The sequence below is a fragment of the Bison bison genome, unplaced genomic scaffold, assembly GCF_000754665.1.
Source record: "Bison bison bison isolate TAMUID 2011002044 unplaced genomic scaffold, Bison_UMD1.0 scf7180017864108, whole genome shotgun sequence".
NCBI lineage: Eukaryota > Metazoa > Chordata > Mammalia > Artiodactyla > Bovidae > Bison > Bison bison.
Window position 1 is genome coordinate 11,267,360 of NW_011494680.1, and position 16,725 is coordinate 11,284,084.

At 39.9% G+C, this 16,725-nt stretch overlaps 1 protein-coding gene across 8 annotated transcripts in view; it reads right to left on the reverse strand.

The window, feature by feature from the left end:
- TOX (thymocyte selection-associated high mobility group box) overlaps positions 1 to 16,725 on the reverse strand; it is a 311,684-nt gene that overhangs the window by 28,482 nt on the left and 266,477 nt on the right. For all 8 annotated transcript variants that reach the window (XM_010838988.1, XM_010838987.1, XM_010838993.1 and 5 more), the window contains exons 5-6: positions 15,104 to 15,334; positions 2,945 to 3,025 (exon numbers count right to left, since the gene is read on the reverse strand). In XM_010838988.1, the coding sequence (XP_010837290.1) occupies positions 2,945 to 3,025; positions 15,104 to 15,334 (312 nt within the window). The remainder of the gene's footprint in view (positions 1 to 2,944; positions 3,026 to 15,103; positions 15,335 to 16,725) is intronic.

Below are 16,725 nucleotides of genomic sequence, written 5' to 3' on the forward strand. Positions count from 1 at the left end.
TTTGAAAAGACCCTGATGCTGAGAAAGATTGAGGGTAGGAGGAGAAGGGGACGACAGAGGATGAGATGGTTGGATGGCATCACCGACTCAATGGACATGAGTTTGGGTAAACTCTGGGAGTTGGTGATGGACAGGGAGGCCTGGCATGCTGTGGTTCATGGGGTCGCAGAGTCGGACACAAATGAGTGACTGAACTGAACTTACATCTTGGGTATATTAATCTGCATGATACCAAGTGACTATATAACCCAATTTTTGGATGGATTTATTAGGCTGGTGCAAAAGTACCTGAGGTTTTGAAGTTTGCCATTTGATATTGGAATACATTCTTAAGTAAATGTGGTTATGTTATACATTATTTTAATGCACATTTCTCACTTTATGTTTTTTTGCTAATGAGTTATTAATTTCTGTTTATTTTATATTTATTCTAGATTATAGAAATGATGTTAGACAAAAAGCAAATTTGAGTGTTTTTTTAAATTCGAGTTCAAAATGGATCGTAAAACAGTGGAGACAACTAGCAACATCAACAACGAATTTACCCAGGAACTGCTAATTAACATACAGTGCAGTGGTGGTTCAAGAAGTTTTGCAAAGGAGGGGAGGGTCTTGAAGATGAACACCACAGTGGCCTGCCACTAGAAGTTGACAACAAGCAGTTGAGAGGATCATCGAAGCTGATCCTGTTACAACTACACAAGAAGATGCCAAAGAACTCAATGTCAACCATGGTATCGTCATTTGGCATTTGAAACAAACTGGACAGGTAAAAAAGCTCAATAAGTGGGTGCTTCATGAGCTGACCACAAGGCAAAAAAATCATTTTAAAGTGAAATCTTCTCGTATTCTATGCAAAAACAATGAACAGTTTTTTCACTGGATTGTGATGTGCAATAAAAAGTGGATTTTATATGACGGCTGGTGATGACCAACTCAGTGCTGGACAGAGAAGATGCTCCAAAGCACTTCCCAAAGTCAAACTTTCACCCAAAGAAGGTTATGGTCACTGTTTGGTGGTCTGTTGCCAGTCTCATCTGCTACAACTTTCTGAATCCTGGCACAATCATTACATCTGATAAGTGTGCTCAGCAAATCAATGAGATGCACTGAAAATGGCAACATCTGCAGCAGGTTAACAGAATGGACCCAATTCTTCTCTACGACAATGCCCGACTGCGCATCCCACAACCAATGCTTCAACAGTGAACGAATTGGGCTATGACGTTTTGCCTCATCCGCCTTATTCCCCTGAGTTCTCATGACTACCATTTCTTCGGGCATCTCAACAACTTTTTGTCAGGAAAACAACTTCCACAACCAGCAGGAGGCGGAAAATGCATTCCGAGAGTCTTTTGAATCCCGAAACACGCACTTTTATGCTACAGGAATAAACAAACTTATTTCTCTTTGGCAAAAATGTGTTGATGGTAATGGTTAATATTTTGATTAACACAGATGTGTTTGAGCCTAGTTATAATAATTTAAAATTCATGGTCCAAAACTGCAATTACTTTTATACCAACCTAGTAGTATTGGGCCAATCAAATCCTAAATATTCATTAGAAGGACTGATGTTGAAGCTGAAGCTCCAATACTTTGGCCACCTGATGCAAAGAGCTGACTCGCTGGAAAAGACCCTAATGATGGGGAAGACTGAGGGCAAGAGGAGAAGGGGACAATGGATGATTAGATAGCATCAGTGACTCAATGGGCATGAGTTTGAGCAAACTTTGGGAGATAATGAAGGACAGGAGGCCTGGTGTGCTACAGTTCAAGGGGGTCATAAAGAGCCAGACACAACTGAGCAACTGAACAACAACAAATAGTATTTTGCACCTTGTTTTTCTGCTCTAACTTTACATACATGCTATGAATTATTTAATTATATAGAAATTTGTAATGGTATCAGCAGAAAATACAAATAGCTTTGAAAGGATTTAGAAAAATTAGAAAGTGTAAGATCCATTGTGAGGTAATACAAAGAAGGTAGGAATTTTAAGGTTAAATAATATTCAGTTTTCCCACAATGTCATACTTTAGAAGTGGAACAGGTTGTGTGAGACCAACGGAGATGAAATTTCTTATGCATTTGTATTTTGTGGTCCTTTTTCTTCTGCACATCATATATTCAGTATGCATATTCCCCAAGGAAAACTAACTTACATAATTACTTTAGAGTTGTTGGAAGGGGAGTGGGTATTTGTGGATAAAAGAAAGCATTTTTCGTGGGTGAATGGACTAAAGTCCAGAGCCTCACCCAATGCTGAGCCAAATACCAGCCACATCTGGACTCAGGATGACACAGTGTCCAGTCTTCACAGCCTCAGCCTCAGTAGCCTCTGAGACTACTCCTCGAGAAATCTATACAGGGAAATATAGATTTAATAACCCAATACCAAACAGAGTTAACTCCTGAGTTTTTATTACAGCAAGGCCTCATATTTGAGATATTCCAAAGCATAAAATATTTTTAAGGGGTGCTTTCATTTTCAAATGAAATGATGCATCTTCCCCGCATCTGCTTGCTTATTTTGGCAGGCATACATCCTAATGATGTTGTAATGAGGCTACAATTAAAGACAGTTGCCATCTCCTCAGCAAAGACCAATGGGATGGGGTCGGGGTGCTGGGAGGGAAGAAATTTAAAGAGTGGAATGTGGTGAAACAGAGTTGGCTCAGGATTAAGAACGTGTTGCAACTAACCCACAAAACAAGTAATCCACAGGCAGGCAACATTACACCAAAGGCCCAAGGGATGTTGTTCTGGTCCTCTAGGTACGAACAAATATTTCTATAACATACAGCTTTGCTTAGGATTTACTTTTTCAGCAAAGGAGACTGTGCAGAAATGCTGAAGTAATCTTTTGTGCTTTCAAATGACCATCATGGTCTGAGACGAGATGGCCATAACCCATCCCAAGACCACACGGTTGCATGTTACCTTGGACACCAGGCTGGCTCTGTATGCTGCTAGTTGCTTCAGGTACTCCTTCTTCGCAGCCTCTGTTTTCTTTTTATAGACCTGCAACAACAGAGAGTCTTAAATTAGAAAGCGCATCTGCTTTTGTTTCCAGAGAAGTGCAATGCAGAATGACAATTATGTGTGTTCACACACACACACACACACACACACAGACATGATACAATAATACGTATCTCCCCATAGATAGTGTTTTCTTACTGAAACAAGTTTTTAAGAAGTATAGCAAGAGATTAGATAATAAAAAGATTAACAATAGTAAATTTTCCCATTTTGCATAAAGCATATGAAGAGATATATCTGGGTTAGTCTGAGAGTGGAGGCAGTTGGTTTGGAAAGATACTATGGATGGAGGTTCCCAGGGAACCACATGTGAGTAAAGAAGCCATTCATACTTATATAAGGGGCAGATAATGTTATAGTGCACTCAAATCCTGACATATATAGAACTTCCCTCGTAGCTCATCTGGTAAAGAATCTGTGAAAGATACTATGGCTGCAAGTTCTCAGGGAATCACATGTGAGTAAAGAAGCCATTTGTACTTATATAAGGGGCAGGTAATGCTACAGTGCACTCAAATCCTGATGTGTATCTCCTTGCTAAATACAAAACCAAGGACAGAATTCAAAGATGATCAATAAAGTTCAACATGCTAATCACACAAACAGTTATGGAATTTGCAGGTTCATCACTATTTTAAAGTTTTGTGCCTTGAAGTTCTATTTTCAAAGACTCACGCCAGTCCAGGTTCGATGCACGATACTGGATGCTTGGGGCTGGTGCACTGGGATGACCCAGAGGGAGGGTATGGGGAGGGAGGAGGGAGGAGGGTTCAGGATGGGGAACACATGTATACCTGTGGTGGATTCATTTCGATATTTGGCAAAACCAATACAATATTGTAAAGTTTAAAAATAAAATAAAATTAAAAAAAAAAAAAAACAAAGACTCAGCAATCAGTGATGGCAGTTGAAGTCCCATTTGGGAGTGGGCTGGGGAGCCTGAGTGGCCGCGGACTGCACGTGTGCCGTGACGCGCAGCCTGCTCTGGTCATGCCCTTTCCAGAAAACACAAAAAAACACAGTGGATGGTATGGATGTGTGGATGCCTCAATGTGAAAAGGTAAAAGTGTTCTGAATTGAGTTTCAATTTACAGCAGCTTTCATTTTTCAGAGGAAATCATCTTGCAAATACAAGTAAAATCATCCTAAATCGAGCAAAAGTACTGAAAAACAACTTGCTGGTAGGCTAAAGGTCACATCGCTAAGCTAACATAAAAAAAGTTATTAGAGTCGAAAATGAAAGAGAAGCAAAGTGAACACACCTTGTCTGCTACCATTAAGGTAATTCTTTCAAGGCTTTGAGCCTGTTTTTGTCAATCTTTAGAAACCAGCCCAAAAGAACAAAATATTTTCACCATTGGATGCATTTTCATCGATACGACTATTTTAAATTTCTCACATCTTGAATTTTACAGCAAGGAATGAGGCTTGGCTACTACTTTGTAATGCTGAGCTCAAAACCAGACACAGGCCAGCGTGAAAAGTGGCTTTAGAATTAGTCAAAGTATTAAATATAAATTATGTGTAAAGACCAAATATCTACCAAAGTTGGCAGCAGAAGTCAATTTATGGTTTCTGATGTGGAAGGTGGTTTGCTGAGGCCGGTCCCCGACTGTGAAATTTAAGGTGTGAGAAATATTACCTACTCATAAATATTTTAATTAAAGCAGAACATTTTACTTAAAGTAAACAAATGAGTAACCTTGTCAACAGAATTATAAAGGACCCTATGAAATGAATGTGCTCATTGTTTTCCCTTAGGGAGCGCTTCAGCCTAGTCTTTCATATTTGGCATTTTGGTATATTATAATAAAGGCAACTATAATAAGGCAATTATGAATTCACACAATAGTATCACACAATCATTGTGTCATCTTTATAATACATGGAACTAAAGAAATTTAAAAGAAATTTTTTAGTAAGAAGTCAATTAATCAATTACAGGAAAATTAATTCAATTACAGGAAAATTCTTAATTTACTGAGCTAATTTTATTGGAAGTCAAATTCAGATTCTTTTTTAGACACCCATATATGAAAATAAACACACACTAAATTCCAGCAAATGTCTTTGAACAGTATGATTCATGTATATCATATGCTTTGGTTCGGTCAGAATGAGAAACATGGAGCTCTCTTGCTTTTTGATTGATTTATTTCTTTCTTCAAAGACAGATTTCTGTTTGTAGTTCTCCCTCCAATCTCTTCCCCAAGACATACTTTTTGTTATGAATGACCTTAAACTGACAATGTTTACATTTACTTTTCATACCTTAAAACTGTTTCGAGAGGGTTTTTCTCCCACACAGACAGAAATCCTATTCAGGACTTTGAAGCAAATATTTAACAAAAATATCTTCGATGGTAGTACACTTTTGTAAACTTGAAGCATTTCTATCACGTTCTTTATTCATATGTTACTCTAGGTGACCTCCTTGGGCAGCTAACTGGGGTTCATTTAGCTTCCAAAGGCAAATATTACACATGTGGGTCCACAGCATTGCCTGAAGCCTCATTTTCTACGTAGCACAGGTAAGACGGTGTTCAGATGGCCTGACTGTAACATCTATCATCCTTCTTGCCCTTGGTTTCTATAGAAAAAACAGCAGCGTTACTACAGTGGGGCTCCCAGTGGTTAACATCCCACAAGGTGTTAACTTTCCTGAAATTTGTGTATTAACAACCATGGGAGAAAGGTGGCAACTCCATGTGTTTCAGGCTGGATGTATGCCCCCTGGTTTCAGGGGAGATTGATGTCGTTATGGGATTCCTGACTAGCATTCAGAGCACCCGGTTTCCTCCAGATGGCTCCCTATCGGCTATTGATGACCGGCTATGTGGGATCATCCTACACGTGCCTAAATACTACTTTAGGAAAGAGGAAACTCATCACGTCACATTACACGGCTTGATGGGTCTGCTCTTTCCTGAATAGCTGCAGATCTTCAGAGGGAGGATTTAAAGGGTGGTGATTTCAGGAGGTATGTTTCTGTAATTGTGTCTAAAGGGGGGTGCCCTGGATCAGAATTAAAATCTGAGGTGGCTTCCCCTACAGTAATTTAGAACCTCCACCTTTGAGAACTAGCTAATGGCTCAAATATTATTCACCCTGTATGTCCTTGTGATGCTACCTTCTAAAATTGCACAAGGATGCTTTCTGAATCCTGTATTTGATGCAGATGTCTGAAGAAGGACCTCAAATATATGAGAATGATAAAAAACATGTAAGAATTCCACATACTGAAATTCTTCCTTTAGAACAGGTAATTAAAAATCATCAGTAGAAAGTTCCACAAAAACGTTTCAAAGCTCTATTTATGGATGGAGAAAAGTCTTTCACTTGCAGAAACCAAAGATGACGCTGACTGCATTTGCAATGAGCAGTCCACTGCAATGATCAAACCTTCTAACCTAGGGGATGGGTCTGATTTACATCAAAGTTAAGTTTGGGAAAGAAATGGTCTCTCCCTCTCTCTCAGGGAAAGACAAATATTTTAAAGAAATGTGATTCACACAGTAAATATTAGTACTCAGCTGAACTACAAAATGGCTTCCAAATGGTCTACAGCTGTTTGAAATAAAGTGCAAAGTTGGCCAGATGAGGATTTAAAAATCATAATACATCATTTATCATTTTCCCCAGCTCATCCAAACACTTTTGAATTCATCCTGTCCTAACTTAGTTAGTTGCTGTGGTTTGTTATTCTAAGAAAGCTACCATACCCTATCTAAGGATTGCATCTCAGTGGTTAAGTTAAAACATATATAATGGCTAAACTAAAACAGATCTCAAATGGCAGTTCTAGAGAATCCAAATTCTGTTCATGTAACCTAGTGATTCTATGAATCATTTTTTAAGTTGCACTATATTCCAGTATGTATACACATTTTTATAAGCAAATAATCTCTAATTAAAATCAGCAGTTCAGTATCAGTGACTATGGATGCACTCAAACAGAAAACATTCTAATACAACCTGTCATTTTGCTTTTTTCACTTTCTGCTCTTTCCCCAAACAATCCATCTAACTTATATAGAAAAGTAAAATCTTATAAATACCATTTAATTCCTTCTTCCTTCCTTCTTTTTGGCTCTGGTCCTTAGTTAATCTCTAGTTGTAGTTTATTTCAACTCTTTGCAGTAATAATAAGAAAAAACACAGTTCTTCTAATTCTGGATTTTATTCAAACACTACAAAACTAAAGGCACTTTTCTTTTTGGTTAACTTCAAATGCAGTTTTTCCCCAGTATAATTTCATATTTATAGAAAATGCTTAGAAACATGGTTATGTAAGAAATAATAATTTAATCTCATTTCCCTGTAATATACAGTACTTGAGAAATTAACGTTTGCAGCATCTTTGAATGCTATTATTATTTAGGACAGTTAGAGCGAGTGCATCTGTGTTTACACAGAACTTAGTCCTTAAATGCAGTTAAATTTCCATTTGTGTAACTTGCTCAGCGTTTTCTTTGGCATTCCAGAACTCAGAGAACTTTATAAAGTGGTATTCAGAGAACTGAAAACATTATACAACATGACAAAAATTTTGCTATCGATTCTTTTTGGGATCCATCAAATGCAAACACATTGTCTACACAATAATGGGGTAACCTGTTTCTGGAATAGTAGAGATCAGAAGCAAGCTCTTCATCTGAAAATATGGCTGCAAAATACATCTGTCAGTTTATTAAATGAGGATGAGAGAGTGTAATGTCGTTCAATTATATTTAACAATATAGTGAGTATCTGTTATGTGCCTGCATGGTGTGAGGAACAGAAGCTACAAAACCAAAAAAAGTACTAAAATATGCTTCTATTGTGTGCGTTTTTTGTGTCAGGCAAATATATACATATATCTAATCAAACTGGTCTGGTATCTGAGATTTATCTCTGTTTACGCAACAACCTCTCCTGGTTGCATGCGATCTCCCTTGCATACCTCATTCAGACCCCCAGCCACAGGGCAGCCCTTTTAGCAGGGCAGTTCAGCACATAGCAGGTGCTCGGGAAATGCCTGTGATAGAGTGTATAATCCCTGGTCTCAGGTTTCTCCTCTGTGAGTCAGCATGGGTGTGGTACTCACGGCAGAACACCAAACTGCATCTTTTAAATTAGGGTGGGCATCAGTGGGGACAGAGGATTTGGTATACAAAGAGGTAACCTGCCCTCCTGAAACATGTTTACTAATAATACACAAAGCCCAATGGACTTGAGTGAGTATTATGTTCAAATTCTCTCCCTTCTGACATCATGGAACCATTCAAGTGAAATGTCTGCTCTCTGTGTATCAGCATGGAGTATTTCCATGTGTGCTCTGTGTATTTATACCCAGGAAGGTGTGCCACAACCTCATTTGTGTACCAATTAATTATAGGTATATATACCTGTGATTTAGAAATAAAATATGTTCACCATTGGATATAATATTTCCAACTGCTGTTTCAAGTTTTTATGAATATTAATATAAACTTGCCTCACCTTCTACAGTTTTTAAATGAACAATTGTTTTATATATCTTTTACACCTAGCATTCAAAAAATTGGAGAAAATGCATAATGTTTATAAGGAACTGGCCAAGATAAACACATGTGTGAATGCTATGGTAAAACAGGATTTTCGTTAACCTTAAGTATTGTTGACATAAAATCCAAATTTTATCATAAGATACGGGGCGGGTGTGGGGGAAGGCCCCGGCAGCACTTCTGTACTGGGTATTTGAGCACCAATGAGGAGTAAATGATTTGATTCCGCGGGCTCAGAGGATTTGTCAGCTGCTTCGTAAGTATAATTCTGGCTCTTCATATCCCTGCTGCTTCTAATTTAGCAGGACAGGCTCATAATTGAAGCAAATTAACTATTTACACTTGCCACTTCTACCAGGGGAAGAGGACACAGCAGCAGGAAAGAATGAGCAGGAAATTACATTCTTCCCACTTGTGTCAGACCTGCCCTTATATAAACACATTAACAGTAATTTCATGAGGCGTCAAACATAGGAATAAATACTGAGGGATGAAATAATGAGGTGCTGCTATTGAGCTGAACTGCTATGGCTAATATCCTTGGATATGAATTATGCATCCTGAAAGAAGGCATATGTTACAATATTCAAACAGTTGCCCTGCAAGTGATATCTGCTCATTAGGCTCTGGATCTCAAGGTAAACCTGCTCTCTTCTCCCACGACAGGGCAGCATTTACAAAAATATGCTCTCTGGGCACCGTGGGCTGTGGTTTCTCCTGAATACACCAAACCCTGAACAGGCCTTCCATTCCATTTTTAGCCTAACAGCGTGTTTATTTAGCTCTTTGGCTGAAGCTTTAAAGCCATTTAATGTAATGTAAACAAGAACATTTTGTTTGTAATTTGCTAAATGTATTACAGCCCAACTGTGTCTCCAATTAGGAACTTAAGGTTCATTTAGTAATTTACATCTGGTTCTGATTTAAGGTGACTTTCCTTTCCCACTTAGGAGCTGACTTTCCGCGGCTAAAAAGGAACCAAGAATGCTTTATAGCTCGTTGGACCGATCCCTCCTGCTTCAAAGCTGGACGGACTCTTTAATTTAGTGGGGTTTGACTTTGATGACCAGAATCACAGAATTCAGAATAATAGGGAAATATAGGAAATTCAGCTGGACCTTCATAAACAAAGATGCTGAGGGTTGCTCAAACTCCAAGGAGTCTCATATAAAGGGTATGATCTTGTTACATTATTATTTTTCTTTCTCTGTAGGTTCCAGTCAATGAAAGATAAGTAGCAAAGACCAACATCACCATCACACTTATGTTTTATTTCCTTTTCTCTAGCTGGTGCCTTTTGGAAACGACTTACTATGTCTCTGAACCAGGTTCTCCACTGTCGTAGGATTCGTTAGCATTTAAAACCTTCTGTTGGAATCCCAAACACAATCCCGTTCCCCTTCCAGATTCAGCCCCATCTTCGAAAGTATTTAAATGGAGACGCTGATATGTGAAGTTTGTTTAGTGGCTTTGGTAGGAACAACTCATAAGGGAGGTTTTGTGTTTCTGGAGGATTTTTATCACTTCTTTTAGCTTCCTTTTGATTTCTCTTCTTTGAGAGATTCTTTACAGAAATCAAAGTACATATAGTTCCTCCCTTTCCAGGGCTTCTGAAAATAAAGACCTGCCCATCTGCAGTGGCTTCTTAGCCCCGCCTAGACTCCACAAAGAGGAAGCATGTGACACACACAGACACAGCAGCCCCATTAGTCCTGTTCCCTCTGGCTGGCAAGAAAACATTCAATTGTAATCTCACTAATAGCTGTTTTTCCTTAAATATTGTAATTTTCTGAGCCCCTAATAAGTCATCAATAATTTTGCCCATTTTCCCCAGTTTGTGTTTATATTTGGAGCTGTTCATAATTGTGGGCTATTATGACAACGGGATTTCTGAACAATGGTGGTGCATGAAATCCTAGCCTTCTCCTTGAACCAGCTGCCTACACAAAGCCAGCAGCATCACGTGGGGGCTGTTCTGCAACACGCACATTTGTCCTAAATTTTGAAGTTTAATGGTCTGCCTCTAACTGGCTCCAGTAACATTCCTTTAAAAATACATAGCAGTATGTGTGCTCTCCAATTTGAATATTAAATGAGAGTAAAATACAATTAAATTAAGTTTGAAACAGAGATATTATGTTGGCACCATGAGTCAACATAAAGGGGAAGAACAGGTGGTAAAACACCATAATAACACTTTTGGATATTTTGCTGAAATTCTCTTGATGCCCAAAACGTGCATTCTAGGTGGGCATGTGTGCTTTGCGGGCAATTCCCGGCAAACTGTAAGAGAGGGGCTGCCACGTGGCGCACGGCAGGCCCAGCTGATGCAGTATGTCCCTTCCATAAGCGAGGCATCTGCTCTCACTCACTGAACCCTCTCCCTGCTTGTCCCTGGGACGGACTTGCACCTGTATATGTCAAAAACCACCCTTTTTGACATACTCTGTGGTTTCACTATCTTTATTAAGCAAGATCATCTTTTAAGAGGAAAGGATAAACTATGCTGAACCCCTGTCAAGTCAAAGGAACATAAGGCATGGGGACAAACTACCTCAAGTGACTCAAACTGATCCCAGTACCTTGTTTTGGTAATGGTGCTTGAGTGTTAAAATACTAACTTCTCCATAAGAGAAAAAGTTATTTCTATTAATATATCTCCCTAAGTAATCTTAGAATAATTTTCTTAAACAACTGCACTTTGATTATGGAAATTGCTTTATAATACTCAGTGAGTTAAATAGGGTCTGTGCTATGCTAAGTTGCTTCAGTTGTGTCCAACTCTTTGTGACCCCATGGACTATGGTCAGCCAGGCTCCTCTGTCCACGGGGCTCTCTAGGCAAGAATACTGAAGTGGGTTCCCATTATTTCCTCCGGGGGAGCTTCCCAACCCAGGGATTGACATCACATCTCTTAGGTCTCCTGCATTGGCAGGTGGTTTCTCTACAATTAGGGCCACCTGGGAAGCCCCCAAATAGGGTCAGCTATTATATAATCTCATTTTTTATTTATAAAACACATTCTTCAACCCCCCAACTATTTCTATTAAGAGAGAACCCAAAGACAGACTCATTGCAAGTTACATACTAAATTGGAAACAAAAGAGAAAGAGGAAAGTGTTTTGTTATCACAATATACAATTAAAAAGCCTTAAGTGAGGGAGAGGGTGGGAAGATTTGGGAGAATGGCAATGAAACATGTAAAATATCATGTAGGAAACGAGTTGCCAGTCCAGGTTCGATGCATGACGCTGGATGCTTGGGGCTGGTGTACTGGGACGGCCCAGAGGGATGGTATGGGGAGGGAGGAGGGAGGAGGGTTCGGGATGGGGAACACATGTATACCTGTGGCGGATTCATTTTGATATTTGGCAAAACTAATACAATTATGTAAAGTTTAAAAATAAAATAAAATTAGAGAAAAGGAAAAAAAAAAAAAAAGACTAAACAGACTGCCAAAATTGAATTGTAAAAAAAAAAAAAAAAAGCCTTAAGTATTATGTCATAATTGTGATCCTACTTCCATTAGAAAGGCTCAGAGCTGAGTTTGAAAGGCAGAATGGGAGAATGGGAGTCATTTCTCTTTTTAGCACGACACTGGAGAATAGTGACTCTCATATTCTTTGGGTCTGTAAAGACCTTACCTGGTCAGACCAAAAATGTGGAATATTATCTCAGTGTTCCCCTCTTGCTATAATAAAAATAAAAGACCGTATTAGAATTAGTGGGGAAATTCTGAAGCTTTATATTTGTTGCCTTGAGGAACTACCCAGTTTTCATCATAAGAACATTATTCTTTTCCACTAGAAACATGGGTACAGGCACTGACGTTGAATTGAAAATGTAAAGGATTTGATCGTGGGCTAGGAAAGAGCTGTGTAGACCTCCCCCATTTAAGCTCCTCTAGTAAATGTGGGAAGTAATTAGGAAAAGATATCCAGGGTTAGAAAAACAGATAAGAGGAGTCAGATCGGTGGTAGCACTGGCAACTGAAATTTCTTGACATAAAACCAAAGGAGCGCATGTGAGCCTTTGAGCAGCACCCTCAGCTCGCTGCCAGGTCACAGAAGGGATCACTAATGTCCTCTGATTACAAGTTGCCATCACAGTCACTAGGGAAGGCAATCACATTCTGGATGTCTCCTCTGGCAAATTCTATCTCACAAAGCAAGAGTTTATAGCGCTGAAGCCTGGCCCCTATCCACGACTACACACAGGGGCTGTCTGAGCAGGGAGGGAGGTACGTGCTGGTGCCCAGGCCAGGGTAGAGCAGGACAGGGGTGGGCTGGGGTTCCTGGTGGAGGTGCACTCAGTTTCTCAATCCGTGAATAAGACCCGGAGTAGAATTCCACCGTGTGTCTCCAACGTCAGTGGGGAGCCACACTTTGGCTTTGGGAGTGTGAGAGCAAACTGATCCAAGTTAGGATAGAAACCGGCTCTGAAGTCTCAAAAAACTACATTAGGTTTTCAGTGGAATCACAAAATATAGTGTCAACCAATCTATTTGTGAGTTGGGTATTTTAATCTCACACACAGAGAGCATTTCCGTGGTACGGTTTCCATCCTCAGAGACGACTCTTGTAGCAGAGCTCCACACGGCAGGGCTGTGCTTTTCTGTGAAGCCCTTTGCTGGGACTGGCAATCTTGAAAAGGACATAATGTGTAGATTTCAGACTGTACAGGACAGCTTTGACTTACAGTAAAGGGGGGTTGGAGAGAACTGGAGAAGTAGGTTCAGCTAATGTTTTGTTAGCAGCTGGTTTTACCATTACAGCTATAATTGTTTTTATAAATTGGTTAGAAAAGAACTGTAGGTTGAATGATAAGTTCTAGTCACGGTGTGTAGTCCTAGACAAATCAATCAACGAATGGGACTCTGTCTATTCTCAGCTTGCCCCCACAGTGTCTAGAAAAGTGCCTGGGGCACACAATAAACACTCAATAAATCTTTGTTGAATGGATAAGTGACTGAATTTAACTATCTGGCCCCATTTCATAACCTGTGAAATTCAGAAAACAGCATCTATGAATACTGTGCTGAACAAATGAAATAAATCATGTAAAACTGTTGTTAGAATATAAAACACAGTATACATTGTAGATGCTGACAGATACTATGGTATATAGGTTCTTAGAGATGTACACAGGTTTGAGATGTTCTCTTTCTTACATACTTCCCTGGACCTGAGGAGGAGAGGTAAAAGTCTCTGTTAAGAATCCAATATGAGACTAACCCATCATGAATGCAGTTCAGTATTCTGTAGTAGCTAAAGCTGCATCCACTTCATCCACATCCAGTGACTGCACTTTAATGATAATGCTTGTCTAATTTTTCCTTCATGATAATGAAATTCTAGATGGTGACAATGGCAATCTAGTCCTGGAAATCTAGAAATCTGTGATCAATACTGCTTCTTTGTTGAAGTGGGTTCTGTCTACACATGGGTTTCCCTGGTGGCTCAGACAGCCTGAGAACTTGCCTGCAATGTAGGAGACCCAGGTTTGATCCCTGGGTTGGGAATCCTCTGGAGAAGGAAATGGCTAACCACACCAGTATTCTTGCCTGGAGAACTCCATGGACAGAAGAGCCTGGCGGGCTACAGTCCACAGAATCGCAAAGAGATGGATAAGACTCTTTTCCATGATTCCCATCCTCCTTAAGACCTTCTGGATGACTTACACTGTGGCTGAGATACAAAGTGTCTCATGCCCCTGCTCCCCACCAGTGTGGTCCTCAGTCACACCATGGCAATCCACAAGAGGAGAAAATAATCAGGTATCTGGGCCCATTTAATACAGCCTAGCAATATGGTACAAGAGGGATTGAATAACATACTCCAGCAGTCTTTAGGGAATGGCTAAGGGTAGAGATCCTTAAATTCAAGGTTCATTTAGCAAAGAGCAAAGAGAGTTTTGATGACAAAAGAGTAAATACTAAGTGCTGAAGAGAGGTGTGGACAGTTTTCAAAATGCTTTTAGTGTTTTTTTTTTTTCTGTCTTTAGGATCACATTGGCAGCGTTAAGGAATGAGGTAATTCTGGCTTGGATATGTAGAAGCCCTTCCAAAAGTAACTACACCATATAAACTTTGAAACAAAGGAACTAAGATGCTATTTATAACAGCAATAAAGGAATGTAAAACCATGTCAGAGTCCCCTGAAGTCTGGTTCTGGTGGGGCACATTCTCAGCCTTAGCTCTAGTATCCGAGGAATTCACCCAATGACCAGGCTTCCCACGTGGTGCTAGTGGTAAAGAACTTTCCTGCCAGTGCTGGAGGCATAAGAGACATAGGTTTGATCCCTGGGACGGAATGGCAACTGACTCCAGTATTCTTGTCTGGAGAATTTCATGGACAGAGGAGCCTGGCAGGCTACAGTCCGCAGGGTCATAAAGAGTCGGACATGACTGGAGCTACTACACACACACACACACACACACCAGCACACACCAAACGACCTCAGAAGCCATTTCTTTAGGATGCACACACTTTCTCAAATCATGTTGAATCATCCATTTTGTATCTTTTCTTACCTGTTTTTGCTCTTCACCCAAACCATCCCACATGGAAGCCACAATTTTAGAAACTTCACCAAAGGTAGCATTTGGATTTTGGCCCTTGATGGCAGCCTGAGTATCACGGAAGAATAACGCATAGGCAGACACTGGCTTCTGTGGCTCATTAGGGTCCTTCTTCTTCTTCTTTTTGGGGGTTTTTGGTTTTTTCCCCATGTCAGAGGCAGGTCGTTTCTCTCCACCATTGATCTGAAATAAAACAAAATCTGAATTATAGAAGAACTAAACAAATTTAGGGGCAGATTGCTCTTCCTTGAAACTTACCCAGGTATACTCACCCATACACATCACACAAACACAGACATTTCTAAGGGCCACTTGGTTTTGTTTTTTCTGTTTTTCAAGTAAAACTTCTTATTTCATGTAATTTTCATATTCATCCTCTTCCAGCCTAATTTACATAGCTTTAACACAATCTTACTGATTCTCTTTATAATACTATTGTACTGTTAGATATTATACCTTAACTCTCTCAGCTTTGCCTTTTTCTCCTGCAGGAACTGAATGACGAGCAGCACTGTGATAGTCAGCAGGAGATTCCTCCTGTAGTAACCCCACTGTATGAAGAGTCCAACCTGCTTTCTTTGGGGGAGTTTATCCTTTTGTTCCTAATTATGATTTTTTTTTTTTGACTGGGCTGGGTTTTCCCACTGTGGGCTTTTCTCTAGTTGTGGTGAGTGGGGGCTACCCTCCAGTTGCGATGTGAGGGCTTCTCACTGTGATGGCTTCTCTTGTTGGGAAGCAAGGGCTCTTAGGCGTGCGAGCCTCAGTGGTTGTGGCTCCCAAGCCCCAGAGCACAGGCTCAGTAGTTGTGGCCCACCGGTTCAGCTGCTCTGAAGCCCGTGGGATCCTCCTGGCCCAGGGACTGAACCTGTGTCTCTTGCATTGGCAGGCAGACTCTCCATCACTGAGCCACCAAGGATGCCCCTAATTTTGATTTTTAAATGATAGTGGGCAACATATCCAATGAATAAAGTTGACTGGCTCCTGGTGTTGCACTTAGGTCTGTGGAATGCTGCTGGGAAATCCTAGTAATGCTCATGGCTTAGAATGGCATAATCCAGACCCTAGGTCAGTGCTGTCCAACAGAACTTTCTGCTAAGGGGGTAAAGTTCTAAAATCTGTGCTATTCAATATAGTTGCCACTAGCGACACATAACTAATGAGCATATGAAATGCAGCCAGCAGGAATAAGAAACAAAATTTTAAATTTTATACAATTTTAATTGCTTTAAATTTAAATAGCTAAATGTGGCTAGTGGTTACCATATTGGAGAGTGCATCTCTGGAAACTAGACTCTCAAATCTAGACATTTCTAGCACAGCTTTAACACTCAGTTTAAGGAAAGATTCCATTTCTTCCCATTGTCCTTGAGTATGAATATCTGGATAATCTAAATTGTTATTCTGATGCAAGTGGGAAAAAATACAATGTATTTTAGACATCTGCATTTGAACTTGGATACTAACTAGTTAATATGTGATGTCACTTTATCAACATCTATAGAATGAGATGTCTGGGCTACAATTTCTTTCTAGTTCTAGAATTATATGAGTCTACATGAGTACTGAGTAGTGCT